Source organism: Pan paniscus, chromosome 11 (assembly GCF_029289425.2).
Source record: "Pan paniscus chromosome 11, NHGRI_mPanPan1-v2.0_pri, whole genome shotgun sequence".
Lineage (NCBI taxonomy): Eukaryota > Metazoa > Chordata > Mammalia > Primates > Hominidae > Pan > Pan paniscus.
In genome coordinates this window covers 90,319,271-90,338,875 of record NC_073260.2, presented here as the reverse complement: position 1 = coordinate 90,338,875, position 19,605 = coordinate 90,319,271, and the positions used below count along the sequence as shown (strand labels likewise).

The window sequence follows — 19,605 nt, the reverse complement described above, 5'->3', positions numbered from 1 at the left end:
ATCTCAGGCTGGAGTGCAGTAGCACAATCACAGCTCACTGCTGCCTTGAATACCTGGACTCAAGTGATCCTCTCACCTCAGCCTCCCAAGTAGCTTGGGTTACAGGTGCACACCACCACACCCAGCTAATTTGTAAATGTTTTGTAAAGACAGGGGTCTCCCTGTGATGCCCAGGCTGGTCCTGAACTCCTGGGCTCAAGTGATCCTCCTTCCTTGGCCTCCCAAAATGCTGGGATTACAGGTGTGAGCCACAGCTCCTGGCCTAAATGTTTTAAAATAATTACAAAATAAGGTTAAATCAAAATAAATAAGGCAATTCGTAAAACCAAAACCAAACAAATGAACCTAACACTATGAAATTGGCAGGCTTAAACACACAGAGAAGAATTATTTCAGGTGATTTGACAGCATAATATTATGACTGTACATCCTTAGTGGGATACAACCCAATTAAAAAGAAAACTGCGATAAAAATCTTGAACTGAATTAATCATATTATAAATAATATTAGCATTATTTTGAAATACATATATATTAAAGTAGGGCAAATAAATGTTGTTAGGAACTAAGATTTCTAGCATAACAGAAAAAAGAGACAAATAAACATTTAAATAAATTAAATAAAAACTGTGTAATTTTAATTTTATTTATTTTTTTAATATTATTATTCATTGGCTTTCTTCAGACGAGACAGTTTATTTTTTGAGACAGAGTCTTGCTTTGTTGCCTAGGCTGGAGTGCAGTGGTACAATCATGGCTCACTGCAGCCTCAACCTCCTGGGCTCAAGTAATCCTCCCACCTCAGCCTCCCAAGCAGCTGTGACTACAGGCGTGTGCCACCACGCCCAGCTAATTTTTAAGTTTTTTGCAGAGACAGGGTCTCATTATGTTGCTCAAGCTGGTCTCAAACTCCTGGGCTCGAGTGATCTGTCCACCTTAACCTCCCAAAGTGCTGGGATTATTATGTGTGAGCCACTGGGCCTGGCCTGCAATCTTAAACTAATTTATTACTATAAATCCCACATATATTTTTCCTTTTCAAAACAAAAAATAACACCTTATTTATGAGCTCTGTCCACAGAAAAGGCCCAGAAGCAAGGGCTAACACAGTAGTGATAAGCACCCCTAATACACAGACTGAAGTCTCTAAACACCATTTCCGTCTCAAAAAAACCAAGGCTCAACCGGGCGCGGTGGCTCATGCCTGTAATCCCAGCACTTTGGAAGGCCAAAGCAGGCGAATCACGAGGTTAGGAGTTCAAGACCAGCGTGGCCAACATGGTGAAACCGGGTCTCTACTAAAAATACAAAAAATTAGCTGGTTGTGGTGGCAGGTGCCTGTAATCCCAGCTACTCGGGAGGCTGAGGCAGGAGAATCGCTTGAACCTAGCAGGCAGAGGTTGCAGTGAGCCAAGATTGTGCCACTGTACTCCTGCCTGGGCAACAGTGTGAGACTCCATCTCAGAAAAAAAAAAAAAAGAAAGAAAGAAAAAGAAACCAAGACTCATTGAAGAAATGGCTGATTTGAGGTCTGGAGAGGGAAATGTATAAAATGAGCCTAGAACATAGGCTCTTGTCATATCAGAAAGCCAGGAAGCTATCAAGAACGAGTAGGGTTGTGCCAAAAAGACACAGGAACATTCTTGAAACAGCTCCTATTGGCTAAATATGTTGAATTTAAGCAGCAAAAAAAGATATAATGATTTCAGTTTATAATAACAGAAAAAAGGTAAACAACAACAATAAAACAAACTCATATTATGTTTAGGTAACATGAACTCCAACTCATTCTGAAAAGTGGTGAATAAATTAAAGAATCATCTTGCTTCCACTACAAACTGTATGTCAGGAAAATCAGATAGTTGAAGGAAAATTATTCTTTTCAGCTAATACACACAGAAGGAATATTAGAATTAGAATATCACCATTCTGGAACTCTTAATAAAACAATAAATAAAGATGAGATTCTTCAATGGCTGACAAAATTCTTAGGTTAAAAACGGCTGAATGGCATGTCCTTAACAGAGACTAAGGGGAAAGAAAAGTAAAAATAAATAAAATAAAATAAAAAATAAAGGCTGAAAGGAAACTTTATAATAGAGAAATTAGGCTGACAACACTTGAATCTCTTTTCAATCTTAAAATCACAAAGAGAGACAACCAGACATTCTCTATCTCCTAATGTATTGCTACAGAAAATCTAAGAACTACCTATGAATTGTTTTTGCCAAAAAATATAGAACCTAAATCTGATCACATCTCTAATTCAGGACTGTCCCAACAGAAATAATACATGAGCCACAAATGCAAAACACATATGTAATTCTAAATTTCTAATAGCCATATCTTTTTTTAAAAAAGAAAAAGAAACAGATAAAATTAATGTTAATTATATATTTTATTTAACTCAATATATCCAAAATATTATTTCAGCATGTAGTCAATATGAAAAAAATAAATGAGATATTCTACCAGCTTTTTTGGTAATCAAAATCCAGTGTGTATTTTACACTTAGAGCATATCTTAATTCAGACCAGCCACATTTCAAGTGCTCAATTGCCACACGTGGCTGGTGGCTGCCATAGTGAACAACACGGCTATAGAGCTTAGCCACCTGACAGGAAACATAAAGGATAATGAGTAACATGTTAAACATCAACACAAAGATGCAGGTGGCCAAGTACAGAATGTGGCAAATCTTACAGGACAAGTGACCCAGTTTTCTTCAACCAATACACTGATATAGAAAAAATGAAAGAGGGAATAAGAACTCACATAGGATTTTATTGGCACCTTGATTTGAACAAGTTAACTATAAAAAGACACTTATGGGACAATTAGAGGAATTATAATACTTACTGGATAATAAAGAATTACTTCTTTAGGTATGATAATGGCATTATGGCTACATTAAAAAGTAAGAGTATCTCTTTGAGATACATTTAAAAAAAATTTTTTTTGAGACGGAGTCTTGCTCTGTTGTCGCCCAGGCTGGAGTGCAGTGGCATGATCTCAGCTCACTGCAACCTCCACCTCCTGGGTTCAAGAGATTTTCCTGCCACAGCCTCCCGAGTAGCTGGGGTTGTAACAGCCTGCCACCATGCCCAACTAATTTTTGGTTATTTTTAGTAGAGACAAGGTTTCACCATGTTGGCCAGGCTGATCTACCTCAAGTGATCCACCTGCCTCGGCCTCCAAAAGTGTTGGGATTACAGGCGTGAGCCACCGCGCCCAGCTGAGATATATACAATATTTATGGAATAAATGACATGATGACTAGGATTTTCTTTCTTTTTTTTTTTTTTTGAGACTGAGTCTCACTCTGTCACCCAGGCTGGGGTGCAATGGCACGATCTCGGCTCACTACAACCTCCGCCTCCTGGGTTCAAGCGATTCTCCTGCCTCAGCCTCCTGAGTAGCTGGAATTACAGGCGCTCGGCACCACGCCCAGCTAACTTTTGTATTTTTAATAGAGACAGAGTTTCACCATGTTGGCCAGTCTCGTCTCGAACTCTTGACCTCAAGTTATCCACCTGCCTTGGCCTCCCAAAGTGCTGGGATTATAGGCGTGAGCCACCGCTCCCAGCTGGATTTTCTTTAAAATAATCCAACCAGGGGGAGGGAAGGGGTTGCTTAGATTTTTCATATGTTGGTAACTGTTGAATCTGACAGGTATATGGGAGATCATTATACTATTTGTTCTACTTTTCTATGTTTGAAAAATTAATATAATTTTAAAGCTTGGGGAAAGAGAGAAAGCTTAGTGGAGTTAACCATTCAGCAACTGCAGAAATACTTCTGTTCCTAATTGGCATGGATTGACCAGGGGAAAAGAAGGCAAGGAGAGAAGAAAATAGTTGCCTAGAATTGTGAGAGTCTGTCTGGTCAGCCCTCTATCTCCAACCCTGGCATTCTATTACTACATAAGAACAGGGCAGTTGCTTTGCTGATTCCACCCCACATTCATCCACTCTGCCTGTATGTAATGGGCAGTCTTTCAAGAAGGATTTTTAGATTAAAGATTTTGAACAACTTACAGCCAGTAGACTCTGATTTATTTCTGCACCTTCCATCTTTGTCTGTCTATCTGAGTCCCTTGCATCTGCTGCTCTTTCACTGCCAGCCAAGTCAATAAAAGAGATCCTAGAGAAAAGACACAGCAGGAGTGACTTCTGTGAAGCTTTATTTTATTTTATTTTATTATTATTATTTTTTTGAGACGGAGTCTCACTCTGTCGCCCAGGCTGGAGTGCAGTGGCGCGATTTCGGCTCACTGCAACCTCTGCCTCCCGGGTTCACGCCATTCTCCTGCCTCAGCCTCCCGAGTAGCTGGGACTACAGGCGCCCACCACCACGCCCGGCTAATTTTTGGTATTTTTAGTAGAGTCAGGATTTCACCATGTTAGCCAGGATGGTCTCGATCTCCTGACCTCGTGATCCGCCCGCCTTGGCCTCCCAAAGTGCTGGGATTACAGGCGTGAGCCACCGCGCCTGGCCAGAAGCTTTATTTTTGTATCAGCCAGCATTCTGTGACCACTGGAAGAAATTAACATTGGCCCATCCTCTGGAAAGAAAATACATTACTGAGCTGGGTGTGGTGGCTCACACCTATAAACCCAGCTACTTGGGAGGCTGAGGTGGAGTACTGCTTGAGGCCAGGATCTAGGCCAGCCTAAGCAACACAGCAAGACCCCATCTCTTAAAAAATTCTAAAAACTGGCTGGGCGTGGTGGCTCATGCCTGTAATCCCAGCACTTTGGGAAGCCGAGGCGGGCAGATCACGAGGTGAAGAGATCAAGACCACCCTGGCCAACATGGTGAAACCCCGTCTCTACTAAAAATACAAAAATTAGCTGGGTATGGTGGTGCATGCCTGTAGTCCCAGCTACTTGGGAGCTGAGGCAGGAGAATCACTTGAACCTGGGAGGTGGAGGTTGCAGTGAGCCAAGATCATGCCACTACACTCCAGCCTGGCGACAGCGAGACTCCATCTCAAGAAAAAAAAAAAATTGGCTGGGCATGGTGGCTCATGCCTGTAATCCCAGCACTTTGGGAAGCTGAGGTGGGCGGATCATGAGGTCAGGAGATCGAGACCCTCCTGGCTAAAATGGTGAAACCCCGTCTCTACTAAAAATACAAAAAATTAGCCAGGTGTGGTGGCGGGTGCCTGTAGTCCCAGCTACTCGGGAGGCTGAGGCAGGAAAATGGCGTGAACCCGGGAGGCGGAGCTTGCAGTGAGCCGAGATTGCACTACTGCACTCCAGCCTGGGTGATAGAGCGAGACTCCGTCTCAAAAAGAAAAAAAAAAGAAAAGAAAAAAATTGTAAAAATTAGCTGGTAGGCTGAGTAGCTGGGACTACAAGTGTGGACCACCATACCTAGCTATGTTTTTTTTTAAGAGACAGGGTGGATGTGAGGGCGGTCTGGCTGCGACATCTGTCACCCCATTGATCTAACTCCTAGGCTCAAGAGATTCTCTCACCTTGCCCTCCCAAAGTGCTGAGATTACAGGTGTCAGCCACCATCAGCCTACCACTTAATTTTTACCTTTTTTTTTTTTTTTTGAGACGGAGTCTCGCTCTGTTGCCAGACTCTGGAGCCTAGGAGTTCGAGACCAGCCTGGGCAAAACAGAGAGACCCCGTCTCAACCCTGGAGATCAATGGGGTGACAGATGTCGCAGCCAGATCTCCCTCACATCCACCCTGTCTCTTAAAAAAAAAAAATAGCTAGGTGTGGTGGTCCATACCTGTAGTCCCAGCTACTCAGGAGGCTGATGCAGGAGGAATGCTTGAGCCCAGGAGTTCCGGGCTGTAGTAAACTATGATCATGCCACTGCACTCCAGCCTGGGTGACAGAGTGAAGCCCTATCTTACAAACAAAGAAACATGAGTGTCAGCTTTCCAAGAGTATCACAAGATTCTGATCTGTCAGTTGATGCTGGTACTGTCCAAACATGTCTATTGGTTTTAATAATTTATGAGAAAGTATGACTAAAATTAATAAAACATTCTTCCCAAAAGGCTAAATGACCACAATGCTAATCACTTAAGTAACCACTTAGGTAATTACATAGAAACTTTTGCAGACAGCAATCCAGCAAAAAAAAAAAAAAAAGAAAAGAAAAAGAAAAAGAAAAGAAAAACATTCATTACTCAGAGGTGAAATAGGCTCATCCATCAGTGTGGCAGATTATTTGCTAAGAGAGCACCAGAGAGGCAATGAATGTATCCAATTGTCTTATGGCTTCTTTCAAGAAGAATGGATTAATCTTCTCCCCCTACCTTTTTTTGGCGTGTAAGCTCTCTGAGATGCATTCCCTACTGTTTCTCTGCTGAAACTGTGTTTCATGTTAGAAGCAATCAATGTCCCTTTTAATAACTTAGGGTTGACCAACAATAGGTCATTACTTCATGGTTAATCAACTGTTGACACTTTAGTACAATGATTTATTTCAGGGCTAACAACTCTACTCTGTATCCCTGCAGTGAAGAACTCCATGGTAGCAGGGTATCCTGTTGTTGAGAAAACATACTTCAAAGTCACATTAAAGGAAAGGCAGACAATGTAACTCCCTGATATTTCCAGCTCACCTGCCAAATGTCCTCTTGGCTGAATCTTTGATCTGAATTTGGATGATGGCATGGGAGCGGGAGGAGTCTGCATTAACTCCAGTGGCCCCAGTGCTGCGCTCCTTGCTGCCCTTTAAGATCACCTGAAAATAAAATCCACAGGATGACTTCCCCAAGGAGTAAACAAAAGCCTCTGGCTACTAAGAGTTGGCTAAGAGCAGTAGACAGCAGACATATAATTGTGTCAGTGCACTGCAGTTTTTTCTGTCCAGGTGGAAAACTGCTCAAACACTAAATTATACCTAGTTAGTACCCAATGACAATGAAAACAATGTGAAATACTAATCCTGTGGAAGAACATTCCATAGCTCAAGAGCTAATTTACTTCTTGATCTCATATACTCTTTTTAGTATCTTTGATGGATTTAGCCTAACTAAAATCCCCAGGGCATAACTTGGCTCCAAAGCAAGGTCTCCTAATACCCATCTATCTTAGTAACCGAGGCAAAGGACATAAATATGCATTAAAGAATGACTAATCACATCCACCTGTTCTACCAGGATGCAGTCATAAAGGAGGGCAGGCCCGATGTAGAAATATGGAAGTGATGAGTTACTGTAATTACCATGAGCCCATGATTTCCCTTGAGACTAATCCTCGCTCACCCTAGACTGGGAGTAAAGACTAACAGGAGTCCTTCCGGCCATCATGGAATGGGGTAGGGGAGGTGAAGCGTCAGGATTGGCCTGCAGCCACTGAAAACACAGCCATTTAAGAACATGCTGCCCTTAGTTTGGACAGGGGTATGAGTGTTAGTTACTGAGAATAAAAAAGGCAAAACAAAATTTTTTTGAAATAGGGGCTTACTCTGTTACCCAGGCTGGAGTGCAGTGGTATGATCATAGCTCACTGCAGCCATGACTTCCTGGGTTTGAGAGGTACTCCCGGCTCAGCCTCCTGAGTAGCTGGGATTATAGGTGTGCATCGCCACACCTGGCTAATTTTTAAAATTTTTTGTAGAGACATGGTCTTACCATGTTGCTCACGCTGGTCTTGAACTCCTGAGTTCAAGCAGTCCTCTCTCCTCGGTCCCTCAAAGTGGTAGGATTATGGGCATGAGCCACCTCACCCAGCCACAAAGAACTTTAAAAACATTATTTGGGCCGGGCATGGTGGCTCACACCTGTAATCCCAGCTTCTCAGAAGTTCTCAGAACTTATGAGGCAGGAGGATCACTTGAGCCCAGGAGGTCGAGGCTGCAGTGAGCCGTGATTACAGAACAAGACCCTGTCTCAAAAAAATAAATAAATAAAAATTTAAAAATAAAGATTTAAAACTGTATTCACTTTTAAAGCCAGTAAAAGAAAAGGGGGTAGCAGTGGACAATGTATTTTTTCTTTTTTTTTCTAATAAAAAAACAGAGATGGGGTCTTGCTATGCTGCCCAGGCTGATCTCGAAGTCCTGGGCTCAAGCAATCCTCCCACCTCGGCCTCCCAAAATGCTGGGATTACTGGTGTGATATATTTCAATGAAATTTTAGAATGTGGAAAGATAATGAAGGGATGGTAATTGCCAGCAATGAAGTTATAAACTAAGTAAGTAAGTAGGAAAGGGGGGAGTCAGTCTATCAGCCCATTAGGACCCTTAAGAGGGGCTCAGACTCTGGAAGCACCAGGTACTGTTGGGATAAGGCAAAGATACACACAGTCAGTGATCAGAGCAGTAAAGCCCTTGGTGAAACAGTCCCCATTCATCCCCACCCTGTGCAGGAGGCAGAAGGTATAGTCTCCAGAAAATGGGAACCAGAGATCAAAGAGGACTAAGCACCAGGCAGAGTGTGGGGCAGAGTGAAGTGAAATAACTTAAACAAGGATTAAGTAAAAGCAACACACCAGCGTTCCCCAACATCAGTCCTCAGCCAGAATTCTCTGAAGAAACCCTCACTCCCAAGCCCTTCACATGTTTACATTTTGGGGACTTCCCCGGCAAAGCCAATTAACTTTCAACCTATAGTGAAGCTTAATGATCAGCAAGCACACCTCTGACACACAAACTTTGTGACTGTTATTTTTTTAGTGCCTCATACTTAAACGTGAATAGAAAGCCAAAGCCACCAGCATGAAAACACCAAACCAAAAGAGGGAATAGACAAAGCACTTGGAAATTTAAAATATGATAAAGTAAAAATTGTATTTAAAAGGTAGTAAGATTTAGGCTGGGCATGGTGGCTCATGCTTGTAATCCCAACACTTTGGGAGGCTGAGGCAGGAGGATCACTTGAGCCCAGGAGTTCAAGACCAGCCTGGGCAAACAGTGAGACCCCCAACTCTACAAAAATTAGCTGGGCGTAGTGGTGCACACCTGTAGTCTCAGACAGGAGGCTGAGGCAGTAAGCTGCACTCCAGCCTAGGGGTCAAAAATCCCATCTCTTAAAAAATAATCACCTACTATCAAGTTCAGGGGGAAAAATAAATTAAATAAAATAAAAGATTTTAAGTTTCAGGTTTTTTGTTTGTTTGTTTGTTTTGGAGTTGTAAGTTAAGGATATGTCCCAGGAAATAAAATATAAACAAGATCTGCACTCTCATGTTTGTTGCAGCCCTGTTCACAATAGCTAAGATTTGGAAGCAACCTAAGTGTTCATCAAGAGATGAATGGATAAAGAAAATGTGGTGCTCGTACACAATGGAGTACCGTTCAGCCACGAAAAAGAATGAGATCCTGTCATTTGCAACAACATGGATGGAACTGGAGATCATTATGTTAAGTGAAATAAGCCAGGCATAGAAAGACAAACGTCACATGTTCTCACTTATGTGTGTGATCTAAAAATCAAAGCAATTGAACCCATGGACATAGACACTAGAAGGATGGTTACCACAGAGGCTGGGAAGGGTAGTGGGGATGTGGGGGTGGTTAATAGGTACACAAAAAAAAGAAATAAGAATAAGACCTACTATTTGACAATACAACAGGGTGACTATAGTCAACAATATTTTATTGGCTGGGCATGGTGGCTTACACCTGTAATCCCAGCAGTTTGGGAGGCTAAGGCAGGTGGATCACTTTAGTGCAGGCCTTTGAGACCAGCCTGGCCAACACGGTGAAACCCCATCTCTACTAAAAATACAAAAATTAGCCAGGTGTGGTGATGCACACTTGTAGTCCCAGCTACTCAGGAGGCTGAGGCATGAGAATTGCTTGAACCCGGGAGGTGGAGGTTGTAGTGAACTGATATCGCACCACTGCACTCCAGCCTAGGAAACAAAGCAAGACTCTGTCTCAAAAACAACAACAACAACAACAACAGTGTTATTTGAGGCCAGGCCTGGTGGCTTATGCCTGTAATCCCAGAACTTTGGGAGGCTGAGGTAGGGATCGCTTGGGCCCAGGAGTTTGAGACCAGCCTGGGCAACATAGCAAGACCTCATCTCTACAAATTAAAAAAAGAATAACTGGGCCAGGCACAGTGGCTCCCACCTGTAATCCCAGCACTTTGGGAGGCCAAGGCGGGTGGATCACGAGGTCAGGAGATCGAGACCATCCTGGCTAACATGGTGAAACCCCATTTCTACTAAAAATACAAAAAACTAGCTGGGCATGGTGATGCACGCCTGTAGTCCCAGCTACTTGGGAGGCTGAGGCAGGGGAATAGCTTGAACCCAGGAGGCGGAGGTTGCAGTGAGCCAAGATCGTACCACTGCACTCCATCCTGGTGACAGAGCGAGTGTCTGTCTAAAAAAAAAAATTATTTGACAGAATCCTCACCACAGCCTAATGTTAGGCGAATACAAAGATTATCTCCACCTAACAACCTCTTGAGTTTGTTCCTCTGAGTTTGTTCAACATCTCCAAGTTGAGGAACAAACTCAGGTTGATTTATTCATAGTCAAACATCTGCTGTGTGGCAGAGCCAAATTCCACATCCAGTACATCTGACTCCAAAGTCCATGTATTTTTCACTACACTGTGGGGCACTTACAATAAATTCATTTATTTTGCAGTGAATTAAGAATAATGAGGTTGGGCACGGTGGCTCACGCCTATAATCCGAGTACTTTGGGAGGCTGAGGTGGGAGGATCACAAGGTCAGGAGTTCGAGACCAGCCTGACCAATGTGGTTAAACTCCGTCTCTACTAAAAATACAAAAAATTAGCCAGGGATGGTGGTGCGCACCTGTAATCCCAGCTACTCAGGAGGCTGAGGCAGCAGAATTGCTTGAACCCAGGAGGCGGAGGTTGCAGTGAGCTGAGATCGCACCATTGCACTGCAGCCTGGGCGACACAGCGAGACTCCGTCTCAAAAAAGAGTAAGAGCCGGGTGTGGTGGGTCACACCTGTAATCCTAGCACTTTGGGAGGCCGAGGCGGGCAGATCACTTGAGGTCAGGAGTTTGAGATCAGCCTGGCCAACATGGTGAAACCCCGTCTCTACTAAAAATACAAAAATTACCCGGGTGTTGTGGTGCGTGCCTGTAATCCCAGCTACTCGGGAGGCTGAGGCAGTAGAATTGCTTGAACCCAGGAGGTGGAGGTTGCAGTGAGCTGAGATCGTGCCATTGCACTCCAGCCTGGGGGACAAGAGTGAAACTGCATCTCAAAAAAAAAAAAAAAAAAAAGAATAAGAAAGTCCTATTTCATTTTTTCTCAATCTCTCACCATTTTAATTTATATCATATTGAACATAGTCACAGTTTCCAAATTAAGAATCCAAAAGTTGACAGAGCCAAACTTCAACAATAAGACATAAAATATCTTAACAAGTAGTAGTGGTTGCTTTTTAGAAATTTAATTAACTAAAAATATTTTTTCCATGATCTAAGCAATAGTATGTTTCTAAAGATTATCTGTATGTGAGATGTAAAATCAAAATTCAGAATCATACTTAAATACACCCATTTTGTAAAAAGTTTGCTAAAAATTTAAAGAGACAACATGATGAATCCTTTTGTAAAGAGAAGACTGCTAATTTATAAAGCTAGATCATCAACTATATGGCTACCACCTTTAAGCTAATGAAATAATAAGAGCTACAGTGGTAATCTCTTATACTGGATATGGCAAGTGCTGAGAAAAAAGCTCTGCTAACTAAGCTCAGATGCTGGGTAAGACACTTAAGGCCAGCGCTGTGACTGAACCATCTGGTTTAAATGCACTTTCTGGCCCTGGCTTCTCCCTGTCCCTTTCACTTCATGTTTACACAGGCTGGGATGTGATGCTGATGGATCATCATAGATTGGTATCGTTCCTTTTTCAAACTTTTTTTTTTCTTCATTAGAAAAGACAAACTTACTGTGGAAAACTTGGAAAATATAGGAAAAGGATAAAGAAGAGAATATATATCTCTCATAATCCCAGTGATTATAAAATTCTGGTATATTTCCTTTTAGAGTTTTAGATTTCTTACAGGTCTTTTTTTTTTGTCATTTACAAATCCTATGAAAAGACAAGGGAGGTCTTAAACCTTTACATTTGTAAAAGCAATATGTCTGACTAATAAGGAACACAGAGAAGCTAAGTGACTTATACAAGGTCTCATAGGTAGAATATTGTCAGGCCAGGAATAGAAGCCAGATATCCTCTTCTACATGTGAGTAATGATGTTACTAATGATGCTAGTCCACTGAGACCTAGTGAGAGCTCAGAGAGGCCTCAAGACCATACTTCGCAAGGAAACGTGGATATGAACAGGAAATGCAAAGGGCGGCCCTGTGGTTCTTCCTCAAGAGTGTCAAAAAAGATTGGCTTCTGAGATTGTGTTACAGACTTTTGAACTTGGGTTTTCACTGCATCTTGTACACCATAATGTACTGGGTATCTCTAAGTGCATCTCAGAGACCTAACATGTTGAGATGCCCTTTCCTGGTTAAATATATTTTAGAGAAGGCATGAGGAGTTTCTGGTCCCTGGGCCAATTTTTTCCAATAACAGCTTGCTGTAGTCATGCCTTCCAGAAACTATATAATAACGCACCTGAGCTATGAAGAGTAAAAATGAGGCAGTCTGTGAATATCAAAGTCATCACATTTTTGTAAATGACATACACAACTGAAGTATAGCAGTTAAAACGGTGAAATCTGGAGTCAGGTTGCCAGGGTTCACATGCCAGCTCTACCATGTGGTTGTGTAGACTACCGCAAGTCACTTAACTTTTCAGGGTCTCAGTTTCTTATCTATAAAATGGGAATTATGGCCGGGCACAGAGGCTCACGCCTGTACTCCCAGCACTCTGGGAGGCTGAGAAGGGCGGTCACCTGAGGTCAGGAGTTTGACGCCAGCCTTGCCAACATGGTGAAACCCCATCTCTATTAAAAATACAAAAATTGGCCGGGCACGGTGGCTCATGTCTGTAATCCCAGCACTTTGGGAGGCCGAGGTGAGTGGATCACCTGAGGTCAGGAGTTCGAGACCAGCCTGGCCAACCTGGTGAAACCCCATCTCTACTAAAAATACAAAAATTAGCCAGGCGTGGGTAGTGGGCACCTATAATCCCAGCTACTCAGGAGGTTGAGGCAGGAGAATCCCTTGAACCTGGGAGGCAGAGGTTGCGGTGAGTCAAGATCATGCCACTGCACTCCAGCCTGGACAAGACAGCAAAATTCCATCTCAAAAACAAAACAAAAAGAAAAGATACTAACGAACTAACATCTTTGTGTAAACTTCTAAAACGTAAACTATTTCTTTTTTTCATAAATGTAAAACAATCAGAGTTTCATGGGAAAATATAGCTTTAGAGATCAACATGAAATATCATGGGCTCCCTAGAGCAAACCAAAAAAAAAAAAAAAAAAAAAAGGAAGGAAGCAGATAAGAGAAAGAGAGAATCTATTTGGGGGAAATGCAACTGTAGGAGGTGAGCAAAATTAATGCAATCACCTTTAAAACTACTAAGCTCCCTTTCCCTCTCACTGCCTCCTCCTTCTCAAACTCCTTCCCTAACTAAACTCTGTTGGGCAAGTTTCTAAATCTAGGTTCTCTAGAGAGAACATATTACGTGAATAGTAAAATGGGAATCTGCTACAATAGGAAGTAATGATAACTGGGCCTGGTGTGGTGGCTCATGCCTGTAATCCCAGCACTTTGGGAGGCTGAGATAGAGGATCACTTGAGCCCAGAAGTTCAAGACCAATCTGGGCAACATCTACACAAATTTTTTAAAAACATTAGCCAGGTGTAGTGGTGAACACCTGTGGTCCTAGCTACTCAGAAGGCTGAAGTGGGAGGATCGCTTGAGCCCAGAAGGTTGAGGTTGCAGTGACCCATGATTGCACCACTGCACTCCTGCCTAGGTGACAGAGTGAGACTCTACCTCAAAAAAACAAAACGAAAAACTGTGGTGGTGCTGGGAAACATCATTCAGGGACTTAATAAGAATAATCCATGTGGAAAGTTGAGCCAGCATCATACTATAAATTTTATGTATGTCATCTCACTTCCTTCTCCCCATCATCCAACCCAATCATCTATCATTATCTACATGTTTCAGGCTCAGAGAGATAAAGGATGTGCTTAAGGATACATGGCACTGTAACTGGCTGCCCATTACAGCCAAGGCAATGATAAAACATGAAATAAGTTTATCAAAATTCCTAGGAATGAATACCTCTGACTATATAAAATGGGTATAGGAATGACTTTAAAAAATTGTGAATCTCTAAAACTGAAAACATGCCCATTAATTGTCTGACAAAATCTCGATTCCGAATCTGGGAAATGTGATGAGGCAGTGAGTCCTCTGTAAAGGCAGGAAGTTCTGGTGCCTGCGTTGGCAAGAAATCAAATACACTAGGGAGGAAAAACTTCCTGGAGGAAGGACAATCCCATTTGAATAATGAAGCTATCAGTTGTGCAGGCAGGCCATGCCTGAGTAATCCTGAGGGTGATCTGAGAGGGTAATACTCCAAGATGACACTTGAGCAAACACATGGGTGATACCTGAGCGAGTATGAACAGTGACACCTGAGAGTGAAATGTGACACCTGAGTTAGCAAGTGCTGTTGTTTCAAGTCAATAAATATTTATCTATGAGGATAACTGTGTCAGGTATCCATAAATTATATAAACTTTCCACCTTGATCTCAGCTGGCTTCCTCCTTGTACAACACCATATGTCCTGCAGACTGAGGGTATCAATGGCGATAATATGTTGACTAACAAGGAACTTTTTTTCTGATTTTCTTAGGAACCATACTTTAGAATAGAACAGTGCCATAAACTCTTCCAGGATGCAGGGGTTGACTCAACACCAGACTGCCAGCATTTACAGTCTAAAGGCAATGAGGAGTCTTCTTCTGAGTGTTTGCTTCTTTCCCCTTTAATTGGTCTAATCTTCAGTGACAAAGGAATCCTGAGGACCAGACTCACCTGATGCTCCTGGCCAAATGTGGGAGTGGCTGGAGGTAGGGGCACGAGGACCACAGGGAACAGAGTATGAGAAACAATTTCCTTAGGACTCCACAGCAGAGGAAGCTCTGGGGAGAATGGTCACAGCCCCAGGGCAGCCCTTCAGCATGCCCCACACACTTTTGTTCTGTACCTACCTTTGCAATCACTAGAAAGAGGCTCTTAGTGATTGCACTAAAACAGACACACTCGGGCGCTATACTCAGGTTTTGGATCCCAGGACCCAGGAATCTAATAACGCAAACGTGAAGTGTCATCCCTTAAGCAAAATTTAACTACAGTATTTGTCTCAGGAAAAAGAAACTTAGAAAAAGATATATACCAATGATGGGCCACCATGCCACTGCACACACCCAAGTCCCAAGTATTAATTTTGAAAAAGCAACAACAAAATTTTCCACAAACCCTGTTATTTGAAGATTAAACAGTCCTTTAAACACCTAGTTTTAGGCAAATGATAACAGAAGACATTGTTATCAATGTATTAATTCATTCAGTGAGTGTCTTTTCTCTTCTCTTCTTTCTTTTTTGAGATGGAGTCTTGCTCTGTTGCCTAGGCTGGAGTGCAATGGCACGATCTCTGGTCACTGCAACCTCTGCCTTCCGGGCTCAAGCAATTCTCCTGCCTCAGCCTCCCAAGTAGCTGGGATTACAGGCGCCCACCACCATACCCAGCTCATTTTTGTATTTTTAGTAGAGGTGGGGTTTCACCATGTTGGCCAGGCTGGTTTCAAACTCCTGACCTCAAATGACCTTCCAGCCTCGGCCTCCCAAAGTGCTGGAATTACAGGCGTAAGCCACCATGCCTGGCCTCTCTTAATTTCTTAAGAAAAACTGATTTCTAATTATACACTATAGGTAGTAGAGTATCGTGAAAAGGGCTTCAGAGTGAGATCAATCGAAGCTGAAATCTTGCTCTGCCAGCTGTTAGCTATGTGATTCTGGGTTATCACTTGATTTTAACCTCAGTATTTTCACCTCTTAGAGAAGTTTACAATATTTACATCGATTTTGTGATGATTAAATGGGGTAATATTTGCAAAAACCTCTAACAAAGCATTTGGTAGATAGTGCTCACTAAACATTTGCAATTATTATTAGAACACAGTGAAAAGGAAGGCAGGAAAGATCAAGAGTAGAATCAGCTAGAGAGGCTTGAACTTTGGCATTCGCTGGAGGCATTTCTACAATGCCAAACCTGACTGCTTTCCCTGGTCTCTTAAGCTTGGTTGAAGACTCAGATACTTCTCCCTGGAGGAGTGTACTGTGAAGCTATACTAAGCTAAGTCTTGTTAAGTGCCTGGCCTATCCTTCTAGTCCTCTCCCTTTTACTCTAGCCAGGCTTGTTGGATGTACTAGAAGAATGACTGCAATGGCTGCATGTTAGAATCACCTGGGGAGCTTTTAAAATAATACCCATCCTCATACTGCTGGTGGGAGTGTAAAATGGTAAAGTCACTTTGGAAAACAGTGTGGCATTTCCTAAAAAAAGTATGGCCCAGTGATGTCACTCCTAGGCATACACCCAAGAAAATGGAACACACTTGTCCACACAAAAACCTTTGTACATGAATGTTCACAGCAACATTATTCATAATGACCAAAAGTGGAAACAACCCAAATGTCTATCAACTGATGAATGGATAAATAAAATGAGGTATCCATACAATGTAATATTATTCAGCCACAAAAAGGAATGAAGTCCTGATACATGCTGCAACATGAATGAACTCTGAAAATAAACTAACTGAAAGAAGCCAGAGACAAAAGGTTGCATATTGTATAATTCTGTTTGTATGATACGGACAGAATTGGCAAATCCACAGAGATAGAATTTAGTGGTTGCCAGGCACTGGGGGCAGGAGAGATAGGGAGTAACTGCTAATGGAGTTTCATTTTGGGGTGATGAAAGTTTTCTGGAATTAGATAGTGACAACGGTTGCATAACTTCATGAATATACTTTTAAAAAATCACTGAATTGTATACTTTAAAAAAAAAATCCCTCAGGGAGGATGCACCATTCCTGGAGGTCTTGCACTACCAAGTCAATGCATGGAGCGGACAGAGCAAGCTCCTACTCCATCTCCCTGTTCCAAAAATCCATTTAATAGGTTGTCCTTGAATAGAACATGTTAAACTGCTGAGAAAAGATACTACACTTTCTATTCTGAACCACTGGTCTTAAAAAAAAAAAAAGATACTACATTTGATCTTAGCCAAAAGACTGAGAAACAATGAATTGTATGCTTTAAAAAACTGAGCGGGACGCAGTGCATCATGCCTCTAATCCCAGCACTTTGGGAGGCCAAGGCTGGTGGATCACTTGAGGTCAGGAATTCGAGACTAGCTTGGACAACATGATGAAACCCCGTCTCTACTAAAAATACAAAAATTAGGTGGGCATGGTGGCAGGAGCCTGTAATCCCAGCCACTCAGGAGGTTGAGGCAGGAGAATCACATGAACCTGGGAAGCAGAGGTTGCAGTGAACCCAGATCGAGCCATTGCACTCCAGCGTGGGCGACAAGAGCAAAACTCCGTCTCAAAAAAAAAAAAAAAAAAAAGAATATTATGGCCGGACATGGTGGCTCATGCCTGTAATCCCAGCACTTCGGGAGGTCAAGGTGAGAGGATTGCTTGAGTCCAGGAGATTGAGACCAGCCTGTGCAACATGGTGAAACCCCATCTCTACTAAAAATGCCAAAAAAATTAGCCGGGTGTAGTGGCACACACCTGTAGTCCCAGCTACTCAGGAGACTGAGGTGGGAAGGATCACCTGAGCCCAGGGAGATTGAGGCTGCGGTGAGCTGAAATCGCGCCACTGCACTCCAGCCTGGGCAATAGGAGTGAGACCCTGTCTCAAAAATAAAAAATAAAAAAAGAATGAATATTATGGTATGTAAATTATATCTCAATAAGAAAATTATATTAAGAAAACTAGTGGATCATACACTTTAAAAAAGGTGAATGTTACGGTATATGAACTACATTTTAATTTAAAATAATAATAATACCCACACCTGGGCCCCACTCCTGAGGGATTCTGATTTAATTGACTTGAGGACGACACAAGCAAGCATTAAAAGACATTATGATGAAACTGGGAAAACAAGCCACAGAATGAGACAACATGCTTATGATACAAATAACCAACAAGACTCATATCCGGAATATACAAATCGACAAGGAAAAGACAGATAACCCAAGATGAGGAAAAGACCCAAACTGGCATTCCCAACAGAGGAACTCCAAATTACAAGTTAAAAATATGAGAAAATATTCAATTTTATTCTCAATCAGGGAAATGCAAATTAAAGCCCCACAATAAAATATAATTAAACACTCCAGACTGGCAAAAATTCAAAATATCTATCAATTGAAAGTGTCTGCAAGATGAAGAGCAACGGGATTGCTCATATACTGCTTGTAGGAATGCACACCACTCTGGGAAACAGTCGGCAGCATTTAGTGTAGCTGAAAATATGGGCCACTGTGCCTGTCATCCTAACACTTTGGGAGGCTGAGGTGAGAGGATTGCTTGAGCCCAGGAGCTTGAGACCAGCCTGGGCAACATGGTAGGACCCTGTCTCTACAAAGAATAAAAAAATTAGCCAAGTGTGGTGGCATATGCTTGTGGTCCCATCTACTTGGGAAGCTGAGGTAGGAGGATTGCTTGAGCCCAGGAGGTCAAGGCTGCAGTGAGCCATGTGTTCATGCCACTGGACTCCAGCCTGGGCTGGACAGAGCAAGACCCTGTCTCTAGAAAAAAATAAAAATAAAAAAAGAAAAAGCATATCATCTGGCCTAATCATTTCACAGCTAGGTATATATCCTAGACAACCCATGTGCTCTGTACAGAAATACATGTATAAGCACACTCACAGTTGCAATGTTCCAAATAACTCTAAAATAGAAACAACCCCAGTTGTTTATTAACAGGAGAATGGATAAATAAATTGTGGTATATTCCTATGATAAAACACTCTACAGCAAATAAAAATGAAGAAAACTAAAGCCAAATGCAAAAACCTCAATGGAACTGAAAAGCATAATATTGAGCAAAAGAAACAAAACACCAAGAAATACACAGTGTAGTTCTACTCAAGCAAAGTTCAAAAACAGATGAAAACTAACTTAGATGGTTTGGGGATAAATACATAGGTGGTAAAACTATAACAAATAACAAGAAAGTGATCAGCACAAAAGTCAGGATAATAGGGGGGTGTTATTGGAAAGTCACACAGGGGGTTTGTAGGGTGCTACAATGTTCTATTTCTTGATCTGAGTAGCTGATTACAAGGGTGCTTGTTTCTTTATACTGTACATACTTAGGTTTTATGCATTTTTCTGTATAGTGCTATTTTTCACAATAAAAAAGGTTAAATCATTTTTTAAGTAAGGAAAAAAAGGCTCCAAACAATCTAATGTAAAGCCAGGGTTGAGGAACACTGCATTAAAGGAAGGTTCACCAGAAATCTATTTGTACTTACGTTAATAAATGCCCAGAACAGGAAAAAAAAAATTAAATATTTTACCGTGGACAGTGGATAGCTCAGTGGGGAACAGGGGAAGTGGGGTATGTATAGTAAGTTAGAGGGGCCTTTACTATCTTCTTACATATTTCTGTAATG

General features: G+C 42.0%; 1 protein-coding gene and 1 pseudogene across 4 annotated transcripts in view; both read right to left on the bottom strand.

Annotated features, from left to right (window-relative positions):
- KIF24 (kinesin family member 24) overlaps positions 1-19,605 on the bottom strand; it is a 76,518-nt gene that overhangs the window by 12,773 nt on the left and 44,140 nt on the right. For all 4 annotated transcript variants that reach the window (XM_003829788.5, XM_055117293.2, XM_034967330.3 and 1 more), the window contains 2 exons: positions 6,593-6,714; positions 4,039-4,144 (listed from right to left, as the gene is read on the bottom strand). In XM_003829788.5, coding sequence (XP_003829836.3) covers positions 4,039-4,144; positions 6,593-6,714 — 228 coding nt within the window. The remainder of the gene's footprint in view (positions 1-4,038; positions 4,145-6,592; positions 6,715-19,605) is intronic.
- Positions 16,984-17,212, bottom strand: LOC112440932 (U2 spliceosomal RNA; annotated as a pseudogene).